General features: G+C 44.3%; 1 protein-coding gene across 2 annotated transcripts in view; it reads left to right on the forward strand.

The window, feature by feature from the left end:
* mcc (MCC regulator of WNT signaling pathway) overlaps window positions 1–21,794 on the forward strand; it is a 115,643-nt gene that overhangs the window by 27,529 nt on the left and 66,320 nt on the right. For both annotated transcript variants that reach the window (XM_084140295.1, XM_084140296.1), the window contains exon 4: window positions 16,030–16,143. In XM_084140295.1, coding sequence (XP_083996421.1) covers window positions 16,030–16,143 — 114 coding nt within the window. The remainder of the gene's footprint in view (window positions 1–16,029; window positions 16,144–21,794) is intronic.

Below are 21,794 nucleotides of genomic sequence, written 5' to 3' on the forward strand. Positions count from 1 at the left end.
GTTTTCTCATGAGAGGAATGCAGTACTTTGTTTGTATACTTTGCACTGAGAGAGGTTTTGCTGGGGGGGGGGCAGGCAAAGTATTACCTTGAGGTATTTGTTGTTTTGTTGTGGGAGGAATAAGTGTTTCAGCACTTTATGTACATTGATGAAGTGAAGTACTTGTTTTCAAGGTGGAGGCTTCACTGCTAGTTCCTGGAATATATGGTCTCAGGAAGAGGTCTCAAACCATATCAAATCAAATTGTATTTGCCAAATACAACAAGTGTAGACCTTAAAGTGAAAAGCTTACTTACAAGCCCTTAACCAACAATGTAGTTTTTAAGAAGAAAAAAAATGTTAAGTAAAAATAGATAAGTAATTTTTTGTTGTTGAAAAAAATCAAATAATTAAAGAGCAGCAGTAAAATAACAGTAGGGAGGCTATATACAGGGGGTACCGGTACAGAGTCAATGTGCGGGGACACCAGTTAGTCGAGGTAATTGAGGTAATATGTACATGTGGGTAGAGTTAAAGTGACTATGCATAAATAATTAAGAGTAGCAGCAGCGTAAAAGAGGGGGTTGGGGTGGGGTGGGGGGGCAATGCAAATAGTCCGGGTAGCCATGATTAGCTGTTCAGGAGTCTTATGGCTTGGGGGTAGACGCTGTTAAGAAGCCTTTTGGACCTAGACTTGGCGCTCCGGTACCGCTTGCCATGCAGTAGCAGAGAGAACAGTCTATGATTAGGGTGGCTGGAGTCTTTGACAATTGTTAGGGCCTTCATCTGACACCACCTGGTATAGAGGTCCTGGATGGCAGGAAGCTTGGCCCCAGTGATGTACTGGGCCTTACGCACTACCCTCTGTAGTGCCTTGTGGTCGGAGGCATTGCAGTTGCCATACCAGGCGGTGATGCAACCAGTCAGGATGCTCTCAATGGTGCAGCTGTATAACTTTTTGAGGATCTGAGGACCCATGCCAAATCTTTTCAGTCTCCTGAGGGGGAATAGGCTTTGTTGTGCCCTCTTCACGACTGTCTTGGTGTGTTTGGACCAGTCTCTGTCCAGACTGTGTGTCTGCTGTGTCCAGTAGGAGTTCCAGGTCATGGCCACTCACTCCTGACCTTTCACCCTGGACACAGCCTGTCCTGTCAACTTCACTAATCTCTCTCTACCGCTTTATCCACACACACGCATGCATGCACACGCACACACACCAGCTCTGATTCCGCATTCCTGTCTTCACGCTGTGTGTCAGGTTTCAGTTTTTGTTGCCTTCGCTCTGTGGAGGGGAAGGGAGGGAGGGGGTTAGAAGTCTTGTAGAGCGCCAGGGACCGTTCGTTTTCTGACCAGTGCTCAGTACAATAGCAGGTAGCTGCACTGACTAACAGCGAAGGCCCCAACACTGCGACTAACACCCCCCAGTAGGACAGGAAGGAAAGGGCGACGCTAACAACAAAAGGGGAAAAAACACATAGAGGAGAGCAGAGCAGCTCCTTGTTTCAGGGGGAACTCACACAGTAAAGCCTCCACAGAGGACAGAACTCCACCACAGGGAGAGCGCTTATATTGTAGTTTTAGGAGGGTGAACCCTGAGGCTATTGTTCTCCAGTGGTAGTGTAGTTCTGTTGGTGGAAACATAATGGCATGCTGGGCGGACCGTGTGTTACCTCTGAGCAGGAGATGAAGACGAGCTACAGCCTGGAGGAGAAACACACACAGAGCGCCTTGGTCAGGGGGAGAGGGGGAGCACCGGTAAGGAGAAAAGAGGAGCAAAGAGAGGAGGGGAACAAAGAGACTTTGACAAGAGAAGAGGATGAGGCGAGACTTAGGAAGTAAGTAGAGACAGAGGAGCAAAGCGTGGAAAGGAGGGAAGACTGGTAAAGAGTAGTTTCAGAGAAGAGAAGATTGAGCAGCAACGCAAATGAGAAGACTGAGGGGAGGCCCTCTTTAGAGAAGAGAAACAAACAAGAGGATTTGGGAAGAGAGGCCAGGAAAGGGTGAGAGGGAGAGGAGGGCTGCATGAGGCTTCTCCACAGCTGGCTGTGTGTGTTGATGAAAGGTGAGTTTGTTCATGCCTGTCAGCCAACCATGTGGGTAATCACGGCTGAGGAGCCTGCAGGTGTATGTAGGGAGGGGGCACAGACGCTCAGAGGGGTGACAGTGGGTGGAGGTGAAAACATTTTCGGGTGGGAGCTGGAGTTTGATAGTAGGGTAATGTCATAAAAAGAAAAACATTCCGTCAGATCCAAGAAGCACGTTTCGTTTGCCTTGTCTCTTACAAGTGGTGGTGCGTTAGGTTAGGTTGAGTGTTTCCCTTAAAGAGGTTTCGTAGACACATACTTTGTTTTCTTGACCAGTCTACCTTGGTTTTCATTTATTCAGCCCATCAGTTGTTTTATTGCCGTACTTTGTCGAACAAATGTTTTTCTTTCATGTTTTTAATGGAAGCGTTTTTTTTTGTTAAGCTCAGTCGTCTAATAACCGCTGCAGTGATCATTCTATTTTACGGCACCGTTAAGCTACACAAGCTGGATTTTGTTTCCTATTATACAGGCTAAATGAGGAGGGCTTTGTGTGAATGGTAATGAAGATGATTATTTCCTGTCTCTGTCTTTGTCCCTAGGACATGGCCTGTTATTGGTTGCGCACCAGATTTATCCTGTAGGATGTCACCGATTCCTTCCTTATCCCCCTTCAGAGGTTATCCTTCATAAAAGGACAATACTTCTAAAAGCGTTTATCTGTGTTTGCTATTTCTGTAACACAATAATGCTATAATTCATGAACTAACCTGTCAACAAGGCTTTTGAATAATAGAGTATAGATACATCGGACAGCAAACAAATTTCTGAAATACCACAAATATTGGCATTATTGTGTATTTTAATATCCAAATATACACTGAGTGTACAAAAGATTTGGAACAGCTTCCTAATATTTAGTTGCAACCTCTTTTACCCTCAGAACAGCCTCAATTTGTCGCGGCATGGACTCTACAAGGTGTCGAAAGCGTTCCACAGGGATGTGGGCCCATGTTGACTCAATGCTTCCCACAGTTGTGTCAAGTTGGCTGGATGTCTTGGGTGGTGGACCATTCTTGATACACATGGGAAACAGTTCTTGACACACTCAAACCAGTGCGCCTGGCACCTATTACCATACCCCGTTCAAAGGTACTTCAATCTTTTATCTTGCCCATTCACCCTCTGAATGGCATACATAAACAATCCATGTCTCTATTGTCTCGAGGCTTAAAAATCTTTCTTTAACCTGTCTCCTCCCCTTCATCTAGACTGATTTGAAGTGGATTTAACAAGTGACCTCAATAAGGGATCATAGCTTTCACCTAGATTCACCTGGTCATTTTGTCATGGAAAGAGCATGTTTTGTACACTCAGTGTACATGTAACTGCCAAAATAAAGGAAATATTTGAGTAAATGAGGGATACAAAGTATATTGAAAGCAGGTGCTTCCACACAGGTGTGGATCCTGAGTTAATTAAGCAATTAACATCCCATCATGCTTGGGTTCATGTATAAAAATGCCCAGTTGCCCATTATTTTGGCTACCATGGCTAGAAGAAGAGATCTCAGTGACTTTGAAAGAGGGGTCTCAAATGAGCATAGGGGGTTTAAAGGGTGGGTGGGTGGGTGTGTGTGTGTGTCTCAGTCCCCAGATCTCAACCCAACTGAACACTCATGGGAGATTCTGGAGCGGCGCCTGAGACAGCATTTTCCACCACCATCAACAAATTACACCATATTATGGAATTTCTCGTGGAAGAATGGTGTCGCATCCCTCCAATAAAGTTCCAGACACTTGTAGAATCTATGCCAAGGCACATTGAAGCTGTTCTGGTGGCTCGTGGTGGCCTAACGCCCTATTAAGACACTTTATGTTGGTGTTTCCTTTATTTTGGCTGTTACCTGTATATGCTACACTATATATACAAAAGTATGTGGACACCCCTTCAAATTAGTGGTTTTGACTACTTCAGCCACACCGTTGCTGACAGGTGTATAAAATCGAGCACACAGCCATGCAATCGCCATAGACAAACATTGGCAGTAGAATGGCCTTACTGAAGAGCTCAGTGACTTTCAATGAGGCACCGTCGTAGGTGCCACCTTTCCAACAAGTCAGTTCGTCAAATTTCTGCCCTGCTAGAGCTGCCTCAGTCAACTGTAAGTGCTGTTATTGTGAAGCAGAAATGTCTAGGAGCAACAACGGCTCAGCCGCGAAGTGGTAGGCCACACAAGCTCACAGAGCGGGACCGCCAAGTGCTGAAGCGTGTAGTGTGTAAAAATCGTCTGTCCTCGTTTTGGAACACTCACTACCGAGTTCCAAACTGCCTCTGGAAGCAACGTCACCACAATAACTTTTCGTTGGGACCATCATGAAATGGGTTTCCGTGGCCGCACACAAGCCTAAGATCACCATGCGCAATGCCAAGCGTCGGCTGGAGTGGTGTAAAGCTCGCCGCCATTGGACTCGGGAGCAGTGGAAACGCGTTCTCTGGAGTGAGGAATCACGCTTCACCATCTGGCAGTCTGACAAATCTGGGTTTGGCGGATACCAGGAGAACGCTACCTGCCCGAATGCATGGTGCCAACTGTAAAGTTTGGTGGAGGAGGAATAATGGTCTGGGGCTGTTTTTCATGGTTCGGGGTAGGTCCCATAGTTCCAGTGAAGGGAAATCTTAACGCTACAGCATAAAATTACATTCTAGACGATTCTGTGCTTCCAACTTTGTGGCAACAGTTTTGAGAAGGCCCTTTCCTGTTTCAGCATGACAATGCCCCCGTGCACGAAGGTCCATACAGAAATGTTTTGTTGAGATCGGTGTGGAAGAACTTGACTGGCCTGCACAGAGCCCTGACCTCAACCCCATCGAACACCTTTGGGATGAATTGGAACGCCGACTGCGAGCCAGGCCTAATCGCCCAACATCGTGCCGACCTCAATAATGCTCTTGTGGCTGAATGGTCCAACATCTAGTGGAAAGCTTTCCCAGAAGAGTGGAGGCTATTATAGCAGCAAAGTGGGGACAAACTCCATATTAATGCCCATGATTTTGGAATGAGATATTAGACGAGCAGGTGTCCACATACTTTTGGTCATGTAGTGTATATGAAAGTGCTCCCAACGCTTTTTCCATTATGGTTGCACCACAAGGTCAAGGTGACTGTGTACCCATCTTATTCACTGGTATGTATTTCTCAGGCACCACTTTGGTTTATAGAGTACCACAGTATGAGTCAAAATACACACAACCTAGCGGTCAAACAGGGAAATGGTTCAATCATTTTTCAACCATTCATTTTTCCCATTTTTTTTTTTGAAACACTTAAAATAAGGGCTGCGTTTCGTGTAGGCTTACCCTGGCGTGACGTTTTGATAACCGTGTAAATCTCTCTAGGACAAGGTGACTTTTATCAATATATTTGCCTGTTTTTACCCCCCCCCCAAAAATATAACTCTAATTAGCTGCTAATGTGGCTATCATAAAAAACTACAAATGTCATGATGATGTGGACGATGCTGTCAAATCGAGGCAAAGGTAAGAATCTCTGGATTAACTATCTAATGTTAGTTAAATGTAGTAATGAATAAATTGGCTACATTTATTTAAATGGACAACTCTGTGAACTGTCTTGTGCAAGTTTTAAATTGATATAATACATGTTAGCAAATGTGTCAGCTAGAGATGACGTGCAGGAGCTTGCAGGGATTTGTAGTTTTGCATGACGTTTACTTTAATGCTAATTAGCATTTTCGAATCTGAGAGTAAAAAGAGCTGAATATATTAATAATAGTCACCTTGTCCGAGAGAGATTTACATGGTTATCAAAATGTCACGCAAGGGTAAGCCTACACGAAACACAGCCCTTAGTTTAAGTGTTTCTAAAATCCCCTATGGGAAAAATGAAGGGTGGAAAACTATTTGAACCATTTCTCTGTTTTACCGCTGGGTTTTATGGGTATTATGACTCCTCCATTGTGGGGCTCTATTTGAGTAGCCATGTTAACCATTAGCATTTTCATAAGCTAATGGGTCTGTTAGTGTGTATCAGCATGGAGCTAGCTCTCCCTGGGCTCCATGTTACACTTTCAAATCTCATTTAGGGATTCACTCTACAGCCATTCCTGGTGTTTATGCTGTCACCTGTGGTGCAAACATAAAGTTTCTCTATACATTATTTTTCTATGTGAGATGTCATGCCATCCCACTCCCAACACGGCAAATGTAGCCTAGCTGTCATGGTAAGCAACAATTTATTGAAAATGTATGTTCGTATACAAAGCATTCCTAGGGATACAGTACAACAATGTCGTTGTGAGAGTCCTGTGTGCCTAGATGGGGGTGGGGGCATTGAGGGTCGGAGGGGTGGCGTGTGTGGGTTTCTCCGGAAATTCCAATGCTTTTAAGGTAATTATAATCCCGGAGAAATGACAAGTGACGTATGGGTAGAATGCCGAAAGGAGGGAAGGCCACTTCCCATGTGGCATCCGGACATTTCATCAAAGTAAATATGATGTTTGTGAATATAGGCTGTCAGAATGTCAAACAGACGCATACCATAATGAGAAATACCTCAGCAAAGCCATTGGATCCCAGGTAGGGTTTTGTAGATTAGATTTGTATTTAGTCACATGCACAGGGTTGCAGATGTATGTTAACCTACTAGACACCCCTCTGCATTTAAAGTTAAGTTAATTTGACTAAGGGCCCATGCCTATAAAGGCAGTTGTCAGGAGGCCATATACTGGGGAAAAACAAAACAATTCTTCCTGGAATTTTGCAACCCTACACCACAGTTTACCTAAACTGAGTATACCAAACATTACAGTGCCTTCGGAAAGTATTCAGACCCCTTGACTTTTTCCACATTGTTATGTTACAGCCTTATTCTAAAATGGATTAATAAAAAAAATCCTCAGCAGTCTACACACAATACCCTATAATGACAGTGAAAATGTACCAGAAAAATAAAAAACAGAAACCAGAAAAAAACATACCTTATTTACTTAAGTATACAGACACTTTGCTATGAGATTCTAAATTGAGCTCAGGTGCATCCTGTTTCCATTGATCATCCTTGAGATGTTTCTACAACTTGGAGTCCACCTGTGGTAAATTCAATTGATTGGACATGATTTGGAAAGGCGCGCACACACACCTGTCTATATGAAGGTCTCACAGTTGACTGTGCATGTCAGAGTAAAAACCAAGCCATGAGGTCGAAGGAATTGTACGTAGAGCTCCGAGACAGGACTGTATCGAGGCACAGATCTGGGGAAGGGTACCAAAACATTTCTGCAGCATTGAAGGTCTTTAAGAACACAGTGGCCTCCATCATTCTTAAATGGAAGAAGTTTGGAATCACCAAGACTCTTCCTAGAGCTGGCCACCCGGCCAAACTGAGCAATCTGGGGAGAAGGGCCTTGGTCAGGAGGTGACCAAGAACCCGATGGTCACTCTGACAGAGCTCTAGAGTTCCTCTGTGGAGATGGGAGAACCTTCCAGAAGGACAACCATCTCTGCAGCACTCCACCAATCAGGCCTTTATGGTAGAGTGGCCAGACGGAAGCCACTCCTCAGTTAAAGGCACATGACAGCTTGCTTGGAGTTTGCCAAAAGGCACCTAAAGACTCTCAGACCATGAGAAACAAGATTCTCTGGTCTGATGAAACCAAGATTGAACTCTTTTGCCTGAATGCCAAGCGTCACGTCTGGAGCAAACCTGGCACCATCCCTAAGGTGAAGCATGGTGGTGGCAGAATCATGCTGTGCGGATGTTTTTCAGCGGCAGGGACTGGGAGACTAGCCAGGATCGAGGGAAAGGTGAACGGAGCAAAGTACAGAGATCCTTGATGAAAACCTGCTCCAGAGCGCTCAGGACCTCAGACTGGGGTGAAGGTTCACCTTCCAACAGGACAGCAACCCTAAGCACACAGCCAAGACAACACAGGAGTGGCTTCGGGACAGGTCTCTGAATGTGCTTGAGTGGCCCAGCTAGAGCCCGGACTTGAACCCGATCGAACATCTCTGGAGAGACCTGAAAATAGCTGTGCAGCATCGCTCCCTATCCAACCTGACAGAGCTTGAGAGGATCTGCAGAGAAGAATGGGAGAAACTCCCCAAATACAGCTGTGCCAAGCTTGTAGCGTCATACCAAAGAAGACTTGGGGCTGTAATCGCTGCCAAAGGTGCTTCAACAAAGTACTAAGTAAAGGGTCTGAATACTTATGTAAATGTGATATTTCCGTTTTTTATTTTTAATAAATGTGCAAATATTTCTAAAAACCTGTTTTTGCTTTGTCATTATGGGGTATTGTGTGTAGATTGATGTGGGGAAAAAATGTGGAAAAAGTCAAGGGGTCTGAATACTTTTCGAATGTACCGTATAGGAACACCGTCCGAATATGGAGTTGCACCCTTCCCTTTTGCCCTCAGAACAGCCTCAGTTTGTTGGGGCATGGACTCTACAAGGTGTTGAAAATGTTCCACAGGGATGCTGGCCCATGTTGACTCCAATGCTTCCCACAGTTGTCAAGTTGGCTGGATGTCCTTTGGGTGGTGGACCATTCTTGATACACACGGGAAACTGTTGAGTGTGAAAACCCCAGCAGCGTTGCAGTTCTTGACACAAACAGGTGCGCCTGGCACCTACTACCATACTCCGTTCAAAGACACTTAAATCTTGTCTTGCCCATTGACCCTCTGAATGTCTCAAGGCTTAAAATCATTATTTAACCTCCTCCCCTTCATCTACACTGATTTGAAGTGGATTTAACAAATGACATCAATAAGGGATCATAGCTTTCACCGGGTCAGTCTGTAATGTATAATGCACTAGGTGCTGTTGAATGAATTGTTCTATCCCAATTCAATTGGGAGCATAAGTGGGGGCATAAATGACTCTCGAACTGCATGTTTGAAACCCCTGGTCCTAACTGTTAAGGCTGTGATTGTCAATGGGAAAACTGACCCTATATCTGAGTACAATCAGGAGAGCAGTGAATCTCAATACAGAAAAGCTTCAGCATTAGCATTTTGCCAGCAGCCGGCAAGACCACGTTTTTCCACTTGCCCTGAAAAGAACTCTGCGGAATGCTGCAGCTTTGGCAAAAGAAAATGTATAACACAAGGCCTGGCTCTAATGTATTAAATTAGCCTTAGCATTGAAGAGTTCCCGTGTGATCCATTTGTCTCATTTTTCTGGCCATAACACAAATTAGATCAATTAATCACGTCGACTTCCCTCCACATGTGACGCACCAAACTATCTTTGGTGCCAGGTGGCGAGGTGAGAGAGATTGCTTCCAGCCTCTGTTGGAGCGTCTGTTTGCGCACCCTGAGAGGGCAATTCATTGTTCCGTTGGTTGACGGTTTTTCCTCTGGCCTGAGGAAGGGTAGCTATGAGATAAATAGGCTGCATAGCTAGGCTGGATAAAGCTTGTACTGGCTTCATTCTGCCTTAATGATGGCTAATGTACAATGTTGCCCTTATTAGTACATATTTCTACTCTTGGTACAGTGTACACAGTACAAACATCCTACTCACTACCATAGTGTTTGACTTGTATAGCTTGGGTTTACCTTGAGGTTTCAGTCAAAAGCCGTAGGCCCTAGAGTACAAAATCCCCTGTACTGTAGGTCTTCTCATTTTTACAATGGTGACAGAGGCAACCAGACCTTTATCTTCAGTTAATAGCTCACAGACACAGATTGGGGACAACCTTTAAGGTCAATGAGTACGTAGCTTTCAGATGACTCAATTCAGATACCTGATATATAGCACATAGTCTTGCATTTAATTGCTAGTTTAGGCTAGATATGACATTTCCATTGTCCAGTATTGATAATGTATCTCTACCATGCATCTTGCTGGGAAGTTCTAATAGACTGAAAGGGTCATGCTTTGAGTCATGCTTTAGGCTATTTAAAGGATGGTGTGTAAGGTTGACATGGACACGCCAAGTGGCACAGATGGAGATGTTAGAGGATTGCCCTCCATCTGAAAAGGACACCTCTGGATTCCCGGGAGTGGCATCTGTAGAACCCCCCTCCATCCCTTCTCCGTCCCTCCCATCCCCATTCCCTCCCACCCACTCAAAATAGATAATGGAAGTGCATCATGGGGCTCTATTATTTTTCCCATGAGAGAACTTGCCCCTGGAAGCTGAAATGGCTAGGAAATGGCTAGGAGAAGAGAGAGAGAGATGTAGAGACAAAGGCAAAGTCTTGTCATGCTTTGTTGATTTCAAAAAAGCTTTTGACTCAATTTGGCATGAGGGTCTGCTATACAAATTGACGGAAAGCGGTGTTGGGGGAAAAACATACGACATTATAAAATCCATGTACACAAACAACAAGTGTGTGGATAAAATTGGCAAAAACACACATTTCTCAATAGTTTTCCCCCCTCATCAATCTACACACAATAACCCATAATGACAAAGCAAAAATAGGTTTTTTGACATTTTTGCAAATGTATTACAAATCTAAAAAAGGAAATATTACATTTACATAAGTAGGGCTGTGGCGGAAACAAAATTTCGTCAGCCGGTGATTGTCAAGCAAATAACTGTCGGTCTCACGGTAATTTACCATTAATTAACATAAACACATTTAGCATCTTCTGGCCTATAAGCCACTGATGCAGACGTTTTGGAACATCTACATTAAAAAAAAGTCTAATAAATCCATGTAATATAGCTTACACCTTCACAATAAATCCATTATTTATTTTAGACAGGTCTAAAGAAGCATGATATGAAAAAAATTTAGTCTATTTCAGAAGAACAGAATAGCATACTCGGAGTTGTCCTTATGTTAGGTCCTGATCTGGCTATGCCAAATGGCTGTGGGCTACACTAGTTCATTTAGCAGACAAGATTTGCTTAGAATTCCGTGGCATTATTTTATAGGATGAAGAATACAATTGAACAAAGTAATATAAATATACATATTTTCTCCAAACGATTTGAGGGAGTGCGCACATGCGGCTATTCTGTGTTGAGCGGTTAACAAAGAGATAGGTACTCTTATATGCTTAATTTAGAGTTATTAATGTAACTTTAGTTGTTGTACAAACGTTGGGCTATATGTTTAGATTTTTAATACATTGTAAGGCTGCATGATGCGACTCTAATGATGATTTTAAAAAAGTTGCTTGAAAGACATGAGCTCTGCTTTGTTTTTTGCGCAGGCTGTACACACTTCATTAGTCTCTCATTCACAATTTGACAAGCACTTGATAATGCCTCGAATTTCACGGCGGCATCCCCTTTGTGGCCGTAATGTACCCTAATAAAATCCATGCCTTTTGTGGCCGTTGTGCCCTTCTCCCTGAGTGCTGCACACTCCTAAGCACCTCTCACTCACACGGCTCTCCATCACGTGATCGGGTCTTTCTCACAGGCTACAAGTGAAGTCCAACACATCGGGGACGCAACTGCGCGCGTCCTTATCCAATTCCGAGGTGCATATTGTAGATATTGGAAGAACTGTCCACATTTACTTTTCATCAGCCAACAAGATGAGTAGGCCTAACGAACAGCAAAAGCACTAGCCTATGTCAATCTCCTATCCCCCATTGAACAAAAGTCGACCTATTCTGTGCGAGAAATAAATATTCCAAACATAGTCTGGGACAGTTGTGGGATGCAATAGATCCCAAATGAATACAACCACTAGCGTCAAAAAACATTTTTTACGCAATGTGGCTGACGCAACAGATCAGAACATTTAGCTTAAATGTTTATAAACTATTAGGCTATTTCTTCACATTATAAGCGCAGCAATGCACACATGGCAGTAGGCTATAAGCGTGAATGTTCCATTAGCGGGAAAACACCATTATCAAAAGTGACCGCAAATGCGATTATGCATGTAATGCCAAACTTGAAACTCACGCGCTGCTTATGTATGCCAGTTAGCCTCTAAACCCCTTGTAAAGCGGTTTAATGTGCTTAATTTTAAGAAGTTATTTAGCTGCACAGCTATTTCAGGTCTTCCATTCCTGTGGCGGTCCTCATGAGAGCCAGTTTCATCATAGCGCTAGATGTTTTTTGCGACTGCACTTGAAGAAACTTTCAAAGTTCTTGACATTTTCCATATTGACTGACCTTGATGTCTTAAAGCAATGATGGACTGTTGTTTCTTTTTGCTTATTTGAGCTGTTCTTGCCATAATATGGACTTAGCCCTATTTGGTAAAAGACCATCTTCTGTGTACTCCCCCTACCTTGCCACAACACAACTGATTGGGTCAAACACATGAAGAAGGAAAGAAATTCCACAAATTACATTTTTAAGAAGGCACACCTGTTAATTGAAATGCTATTCCAGGTGATTACCTCCATGAAGCTGGTTGAGAGAATGCCAAGAGTGTGCAAAGCTGTCATCAAGGCAAAGGGTGGCTATTTGTTTAACACTTTTTTGGTTACTACATGATTCCATATGTGTTATTTCAGAGGTTTGATGTCTTCACTATTATTCTACAATGTAAAAAATAGTAAAAATAAAGAAAATCCCTTGAATGAGTAGGTGTGTCCAAACGTTTGACTGGTAGTGTACACTGTCAGCTTTGGGACCTTTATATAGATAGGTGTGTGCCTTTCCAAATCATGTCCAAACAATTGAATTCACCACAGGTGGACTCCAATCAAGTTGTAGAAACATCTCAAGGATGATCAATGGAAACAGATGCACCTGAGCTCAATTTCGAGTCTCATAGCAAAGGGTCTGAATACTTATTTAAATAAGGTATTTCTGTTTTTTATTTTGAATAGATTTGCCAAATTTTCTAAAAACCTGTTTTCGCTTTGTCATTATGGGGTGTTGTGTGTAGATTGATGAGGGAAAAAAATAATGTAATACATTTTACAATAAGGCTGTAACATAAAATGTGGAAAAGTCAAGGGGTCTGAATACTTTCCGAATGCACTGTCAAGAGTGCTGCAGACTGTTCTAGGGCACTAGAACAGTCTGCAGCACTCTGCCTCATCCTACTATAATCTGAAGTCAAATGTCTTCTGTTTGCTGATGATCTGGTGCTTCTGTCCCCAACCAAGCAGGGCCTACAGCAGCACCTAGATCTTTTGCACAGATTCTGTCAGATCTCGGTCCTGACAGTAAATCTCAGTAAGACAAAAATAATGGTGTCCCAAAAAATGTCCAGTTGCCAGGACCACATACAAATTCCATCTAGACACCGTTGCCTTAGGGCACACAAAAAACTATACGGCACGTGAAAGCTACAAAGCTGTGAACGATCTGAGAGAAGGCAAGAAGGGCCTTCTACGTCATTCAAAAGGAACATAACATTTTACGTACCAATTAGGATCTGTCTAAAATACTTGAATCAGTTATAGAACCCATTGCCCTTTATGATTGTGAGGTCTGGGATACGCTCACCAACCAAAAATTCACAAAATGGGACAAACATCAAATTGAGACTCTGCATGCAGAATTCTGCAAAAATATCCTCTGTGTACAACATAAAACACCAAATAATGCATGCAGAGCAGAATTAGGCCGATACCCGCTAATTATCAAAATCCAGAAAAGAGCCGTTAAATTCTACAACCACCTAAAAGGAAGCAATTCCCAAACCTTCAATAACAGAGCCATCAGCTACAGAGAGATGAACCTGGAGAAGAGTCCCCTAAGCAAGCTGGTGCTGGGGCTCTGTTCACAAACACAGAGCCCCAGGACAGCAACACAATTAGACCCAACCAAATCATGCTCCCCTCCGGCGCTCTGATTCGCCGGTCTACTGAGCCACCGGTCTGAGCGCACCACCTCGGCAACACCGGAAAAGAAACCCAACACACCCTAATCACCTCCAGCGCACCTGCACCTCATCATCTCATCACCACCCCTATATAGCCCTGGACTGTTCAGTGTTGTGTTGTGTGTGATTGTTAGTGTCTTGTCGTGTACTCGCTCCTTGTTGTTCTCTTGCTCAGTGTTAAGTAAACCTTTACATTGTTGATTTCTGCGTCATGCCTCTTCGTATCCTCAGTACTCGTCACAAGAAAAAAAGTGGCAGAATACCTGACTACTGTGACTGAACAAAATTAAGGAAAACTTTGACTATGTACAGACTCAGTGAGCATAGCCTTGCTATTGAGAAAGGTCACCGTAGGCAGACCTGGCTCTCAAGAGAAGACAGGCTATGTGCACACTACCCACAAAATGAGGTGAAAACTGAGCTGCACCGGAAGAAAGCCCTATTTGGTAAAAGAACAAGTCCATATTATGGCAAGAACAGCTCAAACAAGCAAAGAGAAACGACAGTCCATCATTATTTTAAGACATGAAGGTCAATCAATACAGAAACTTTAAAGAACTTTGAATGTTTCTTCAAGTGCAGTTGCAAAATCAAGAGTTTTCAAATGCCCCTGGGCATATATTTTGTGTGAGACTTTCTCCTCGATATGAGAAAGCATGACTGCAGTTTTTTAGTTTATTGTGTCAGTCTTAATCTACGATTTAAAAAGCTGGGTCATATTTTTCCATGGAAAATGTTGGCCTAAGTCGATTTTTGGCATTAGAAATGCATACAGCTTAAAGAATGACTGTGAGCAGGCTAACTGAATAGAGGAGTGTGTGTGTATGAAATGTGTGAGTCCTCAGACAGCTGAACGGGCTTGTGTGTGCGTTAACTACCCACATGTACATTTCACTGTCTACACCTGTTGTATTCGGCGCATGTGACAAATAAAATTTGATTTGATTTGACACCTCGGCCCACCCAAGTGAAAGTCTGCATGTTCCAAATGCTAAAGTGTTAGCGCTCTCTCTGTTCTGTTTCAGGGCTTAAACCCTTCCCTGGAGAGTGTGGAGGTCGGGACTGTGTGTATGAGAGCAAGGAGTGTGTGTTCTTTGTACTCTCTGTATCTGTTGTAATCTAGTACAGTTGAAGTCGGAAGTTTACATACACTAAGGTTGGAGTCATTAAAACTCATTTTTCAACCACTCCACACATTTCTTGTTAACAAACTATCGTTTTGGCAAGTCGGTTCGGACATCTACTTTGTGCATGACACAAGTAATTTTTCCAACAGTTGTTTACAGACAGATTATTTAACTTATAATTCACTGTATCACAATTCCAGTGGGTCAGAAGTTTACATAAACTAAGTTGACTAAGTGACTTTAAACAGTTTGAAAATTCCAGAAAATGACGTCATGGCTTTCATGAGGAAGGAAAATTATGTGGAAGCAACATCTCAAGACATCAGTCAGGAAGTTAAAGCTTGGTCGCAAATGGGTCTTCCAAATGGACAATGACCCCAAGCATACTTCCTAAGTTGTGGCAAAATGGCTTAAGGACAACCAAGTCAAGGTATTGGAGTGGCCATCACAAAGCCCTGACCTCATTCCTATAGAACATTTGTGGGCAGAACTGAAAAGTCGTGTGCGAGCAAGGAGGCCTACAAACCTGACTCCGTTGCACCAGCTCTGTCAGGAGGAATGGGCCAAAATTCACCCAACTTATTGTGGGAAGCTTGTGGAAGGCTCCCAAAACGTTTGACCCAAGTTAAACAATTTAAAGGCAATGCTACCAAAAACTAATTTGAGTGTATGTAAACTTCTGACCCACTGGGAATGTGATGAAAGAAATAAAAGCTGAAAGAAATAATTCTCTCTACTATTATTCTGACATTTCACATTCTTAAAATAAAGTGGTGATCCTAACTGACCTAAGACAGGGAATTTTTACTGGGATTAAATGTCAGGAATTGTGAAAAACTGAGTATAAATATATTTGGCTAAGGTGTATGTAAACTTCCGACTTCAACTGTATATGTATGTATGCATGTATGTATGTGTGTGTGTGTGTGTATATATATATATATATATATATATATGTGTATATATATATGTGTATATGTATATGTATGTATGTATGTGTGTGTATGTATGTGTGTGTATATATATGTGTGTGTGTGTGTATATGTATGTGTATATATGGGTCCATGCATGAATGTGTGTGTTTATGGTTCTAACCCTCTCCCCATTCTCTGTAGCTCCAGCTGACAGCCCTGGCCTCGTGTAAGGGGGACGTGGTGGAGCTGAACAAGCGGCTGGTGGAGACGGAGAGAGAAAGAGAGCTGCTGGAGAAGAGACTGGCCAAAGCACAGGTACTCTACCGGACCATAGACGTACATACAGTATATTCACATAGATTCATATTCTTCATTTGTATTGTAAACTCACCTTTTACCTTCACATAAGCTTACCATTCAAAGTCCCATGCGAAGAACATTGCTGTAATGCTGTGGGTACCACCACCACCCAATCTAAAGCCTTACAAATTGTTATAATATTTCTGTCCATAAGCCAGCTGCAATGGATCTCTGATCATGACCCATCATTTGAGAAACACTGTGTAAATGGTTCCTCTTTCCCCTTCCTCTTTTCTGCGCCTGTGGTTAAGACCTCTCTGGTATGCAAATGTTCCTTTTGTAGGATTTTTATATTTGAATAATAACCCAAACTGCTCTGATGGCTGTTAAAGAACTACAGTAAAAAGCTGGGATGGAATTGAACTGGCTTCACATAAGTGAGATTCTTTTGATGTAAGTTTTTTGAAGAATAGCTGACACGGCACACAGGCACTGAATTGTATGGCTCACTTATTGGAATGTGTCCGGAAATCTCCACTCCCCCCTCCTCCCCGAAAACTACCAGTCCATATGCTCCAATCAGAGTAGTTACTCTTCTGAGAAGAGATGCAGAATGCTGATGACATCATCACAGAGATCATCTTTTGGTCGTTACTATCTAGCATGCGCTCGAAAGGAACAGCTTTCTTTTCAGAAGTCGGGTATCAACTTCCCATAACATTGCTCATAGTATCGTATCATTTACATTGTTTCCAGTGTAATGTTGTGACCTTGCGTGTTTATTAGAGGAGGAGGATTTCATTCCGGCTCTCTGGATCCCTGCTCCCATACAGTGATGAGAGAATGGAAGCTTTGCTTTTTAAATAAAGAGGAAATTGATTTGGGGAGGATTTGGCATGAAGAAATACACCCCATATGTCACTGGAACCAGGAAGCCTCAGTAACCATGCCAGCTGCTCAGCTTCGATCTGCTTTGTAGTTTTCCCATTCCCAGTGATTGACACTGGCTCTCTCCTAGGAGGGAGTTTGTGTGTGTGTGTGTGTGTGCGCGTGTGTGTGAGATAGGAGATGAGAATGCTTGCTTATGGAGAGAATGAATGGGTGTGCTAACATTTGTGTTTGTCTAATGGAATGAGTGTAATAGCGAGACAGATTGTGTGAATACCTGTTCTATAAATGCCTCGGCCTGACTGGGGAATTGTCTTTAAATTAAGAAGCTTTTTATTCAGACATGGCCTTCTGAAGCATCTCCCTCAGGCTGTTAGACTCAGTCTGTCTCCTTGGGCCACCACTGTGTGGGTGCGCGTGTGTCTCCCTGGACCACTACAAACAGACACAGCACTGGGTCAAAGAGCTGTGGAATACCTCTGCTGGCACCTACATCGACTATGGGTATTTCCCTAGTGGCCATGGTTGTAAACAAAAGGCAATCTAGTACTGTAATTTGTGTTAAATATTGATGCTAGAAGCTATTTGGTTTGTCGGTTTCCCACCTGTTCCGCTGGCGGTAGATGAAGAGGGATAGGTCATGTGTTAAAGAAGAAGCTTGAACTGTACTTGCACTGGATGCCATTGTGTTTGGAGAGGAGTGAATAGAATGAAACCAGTCTGGCTGACATTGGTAATTGTAGAGAGACTACAAGACCACTGATCGATTAGACAGTGATGTCATCATACCAAGATTCTACAGAAAGCACTAGGCCTATATCAGCACTGGCAGACAATTGAAACATTTGTCTCCCCTTTGCACTTTCCAGTGTCTTTTCTATGATACAAACTATCTACACATCTCATTCTGTTAGTGTCTGCATAGAGAGTAATGACTTATAAGTCAGTTAGTATCTACACAAGTCAATGAGGTCTCCTAACTCAGACAAAGTACCGGCAGTTGCTATGGAGCCTGTATATGAAGTAAAACCCGTTGTATGATGTCATCAAAATGTGCCCACTCTTGACATTTGAACCCTCTCAGGTTTCAATCAAAAAAGTTTATGCAACGGAGTGTCACGCCCTGACTCTGGGGACTCTTATTTGTTGAGTCAGGGTGTGTATGTTCTATGTGGTGTAGATCTATGTTTAAAGTCTAGTAGGTCTAGATCTATGTTGGCCGGTGTGGTTCCCAGTCAGAGGCAGCTGTCGCTTGTTGTCTCTGATTGGGGACCATACTTAGGCAGCCTTTTGGCACTAGTAAGTTGTGGGATCTTGTTCCGTGTAAGGTATGTTGTTTGGGTCTACCTTGGACTTCACGTTTCGTTTAGTTTGTTGTTTTGTCGTTGTGTTTATTCGGTATAATAAACATGTATGCATATCACGCTGCGCCTTGGTCTGACCCGTCTATGAACGAACGTGACAGAAGATCCCACCACACCTAATGCCAAGCAGCGTGCCCAGAAGGAGCAAACGCCGAGGATTCAACGGGAGGTAACTTTAGTAGATGTCCTCCTCGGTTGGGGGAGAATTACTGAGGAGGAGGCCGTCCGTTATCGGGAGGCGATGAAGGTTGATGCCCAGGTAGGAGAGGAGAAACGGCGCCAACCGTGCCGACGACGGAGACCCGAGAGGCAACCCCAAGAACATTTTTTGGGGGGGCACACGGGGTGGATGACGAGGCAGCAGGAGGCCGTGGAAGGGCGAATCTGCAGGTTAGGAGAGGAGGCCACCATGTTACGGGGGCTATTGGTTCAGAGGGAGCAGGAGTTATTCGGTCAGAGTGAGGCGCTACAGGAGGCTAAAAGGGAGAAGGAAAGTGTAGAGGCACGGCGAGAGGAGCTGGTTAGACAGCAGAAGGAGCGGGGGTTAATAAAGGAACCCAGTCCCGCTCCTCGCACCAAGCAAGTGGTGCGTGTCGCCAGTCCAGTCCGGCCTGCTCCCCGCACTAAGGCAGTGGTGCGTGTTCCCAGTACGGCCCGACCTGCTCCTCGCACCAAGCCAGTGGTGCGCGTCACCAGCCCGGCCTGTTCCTGCTCCTCGCACCAAGCCAGTGGTGCGCGTCGCCGGCCCGGCCTGTTCCTGCTCCTCGCACCAAACCAGTGGTGAGCGTCACCAGTCCGGTCCGGCCCGTGCCTGCTCCTCGCACCAGACCAGTGGTGCGTTTGTCCAGTCCGGCACGGCCCGTGCCCGTTCCACCGGTGCCTGGTCCGGCACCAGTCAGCTGCTCCACTCCGGAGCCAGAGCAGTCCGCTCCACCGGTGCCTGATCCAGTTCCGGTCAGCTGTTCCACTCCGGAGCCAGAGCAGTCCGCTCCGCCGGTGCCTGATCCAGCTCCGGTCAGCTGCTCCACTCCGGAGCCAGAGCAGTCCGCTCCACCGGTGCCTGATCCAGCTCCGGTCAGCTGCTCCACTCCGGAGCCAGAGCAGTCCGCTCCACCGGGGTCTAGTCCAGATCCGGTCAGCGGCTCCAGTCCAGACCCAGACGTCAGCCCCTCTCCAGGTTCGGGGTCTCCCACACCAGGGTCCAGACAGGGCTTGGAGTATAGTGGGAGGAAGGAGAGGGGAAGCAGCGCGCCGAGGTCCAGACCAGACCAGGGGCGCAACAGGGAGGCGGAGAATAGGTGTTTGTCACGCCCGGAGCCGGAGCCGGATCCGCCACCGAGGCGGAATGCCCACCCGGCCCCTACCCTGTTAAGTAAAGGTTGTGTGGTCGGAGTCCGCACCTTTGGGGGGGGGGGGGTACTGTCACGCCCTGACTCTGGGGACTCTTATTTGTTGAGTCAGGGTGTGTATGTTCTATGTGGTGTAGATCTATGTTTAAAGTCTAGTAGGTCTATATCTATGTTGGCCGGTGTGGTTCCCAATCAGAGGCAGCTGTCGCTCGTTGTCTCTGATTGGGGACCATACTTAGGCAGCCTTTTGGCACTAGTTAGTTGTGGGATCTTGTTCCGTGTAAGGTATGTTGTTTGGGTCTACCTTGGTCTGACCCGTCTATGAACGAACGTGACACGGCGATGTGGTGCCTAGAATTATAAGCAGGATGTTTGGCTCAAAAATAGCTTGTTTTCCTGAAGTGGATGATTTTTCATTTGACCATTGTATTGGGGTAACCATTTGTTCAGAACTCCCCACTCACAAAAATAATTTCAGACTTTTGATGGGCTTTTCACCTCAAAATGTACTTCTGATTGAGGACAGACAGACCAAGCCTTTGGCCCTTGTAGAAGTTTGTTGCCTATGAAAGTCAGAGCCAAACTGCTTTGAAAATATGTTTTGGCCCTGCCATAAACCACATGCCACTTCCTATCAGTGACTGTTGTGTCTCTGGGCATCAGTGGACGGGTGTTTTGACAGTTGGTGACACAAGTCACACTGTGTGACCTGATAATGGCTGAGTGAAAGCTGCTCTTTGTCCCTGCAGCTCTCCATGGGGTAGGGAGCTAAAGCCGCTCAGCTATTTTAATTGTCACTGCTGGCCATTTGACTGGAGGTCTCCTGACTCAACCCAGGATAACACACACACACACACACACACACACACACACACACACACACACACACATTGGGGCTTTGTCTCAACGTGGGGACTTTGATGGCTGTGTCAGCCTGAGGCACATACCTCGTCACCTGAACCCCCAACCTTTTATACACAGACGTTTTTGTTTATGTTGACGTACACCCCTGACTCCCCAAGCTTCTGACCTATTGACCTTTGAATCCTACTCTCAGAAACCTGGGGCTTAGACCTATTCAATGGGGCGCAACGTTTAGAAGGTCGCAGATAGAAAGATTCCACACTAGAGCTGGGAGATATGGACAAAAATCCATATTGCAACAAATTGTCTGAGTTGATGTAATAATAATAATAATATGCCATTTAGCAGACGCTTTTATCCAAAGCGACTTAGTCATGCGTGCATACATTTTTGTGTATGGGTGGTCCCGGTGATCGAACCCACTACCTTGGCGTTACAAGCGCCGTGCTCTACCAGCTGAGCTACAGAGGACCACGATAAATAGATAAACGATAAATAGAAAGATAATTATTGTGCACCACCGTTCTTTAAAATGATCCTTTAAACTACTACTACTAGTTTGATTGTTGTAGCCATCAATTGTCCCATTAACGATCACGCATATTAGCAAACTTATTTCATTTCAACCTTCACATTCCTCTAGTATAGGCTACTTATTGTAATGAACAACGTCAGAAAAATGCCTGCGATAAGTGATCGGTATGGTCAGTGTCGATAGTTATCAATTTATCGTCCCAGCTATATTCCATACGACTCAATGTTCCGCATGACAGAGGTTTATGGTTTTTCTATCAACATCATGCAATTCTATGATATTTGTCACATTCATTTGGCAGTGTGATTTCTGTACTCATAAACAAAGGAATTATTGTCATAACGCTAAACTATTGTGAGTAAGTCCATAGTAGTTGTAGGGGATAGCTTGTAGTAATGTTAGTGATTGATTAATGTTCCATTGTGTAAAGCACTAGGCAGACCCCTCTGTTTGTTTCATTTTCATGTTCAACCTCCGACACAGGCCAGAAAAACATACCGATCTGCTAAGGTCACTTCAGGAAGCATAGTATAACACACACACACGCTCAAGCCTGATCTCTCTCTCTCTCACTCACTCACTCACCTCTTCTCATCCTCCACTTGTAATATAGCTGAGGGGAAAGCTCATACATTTCTCTCTCTCCCAACCTCTGGGCTCCATGTA

Source organism: Coregonus lavaretus, assembly GCF_964263955.1.
Source record: "Coregonus lavaretus genome assembly, chromosome: 24".
NCBI lineage: Eukaryota > Metazoa > Chordata > Actinopteri > Salmoniformes > Salmonidae > Coregonus > Coregonus lavaretus.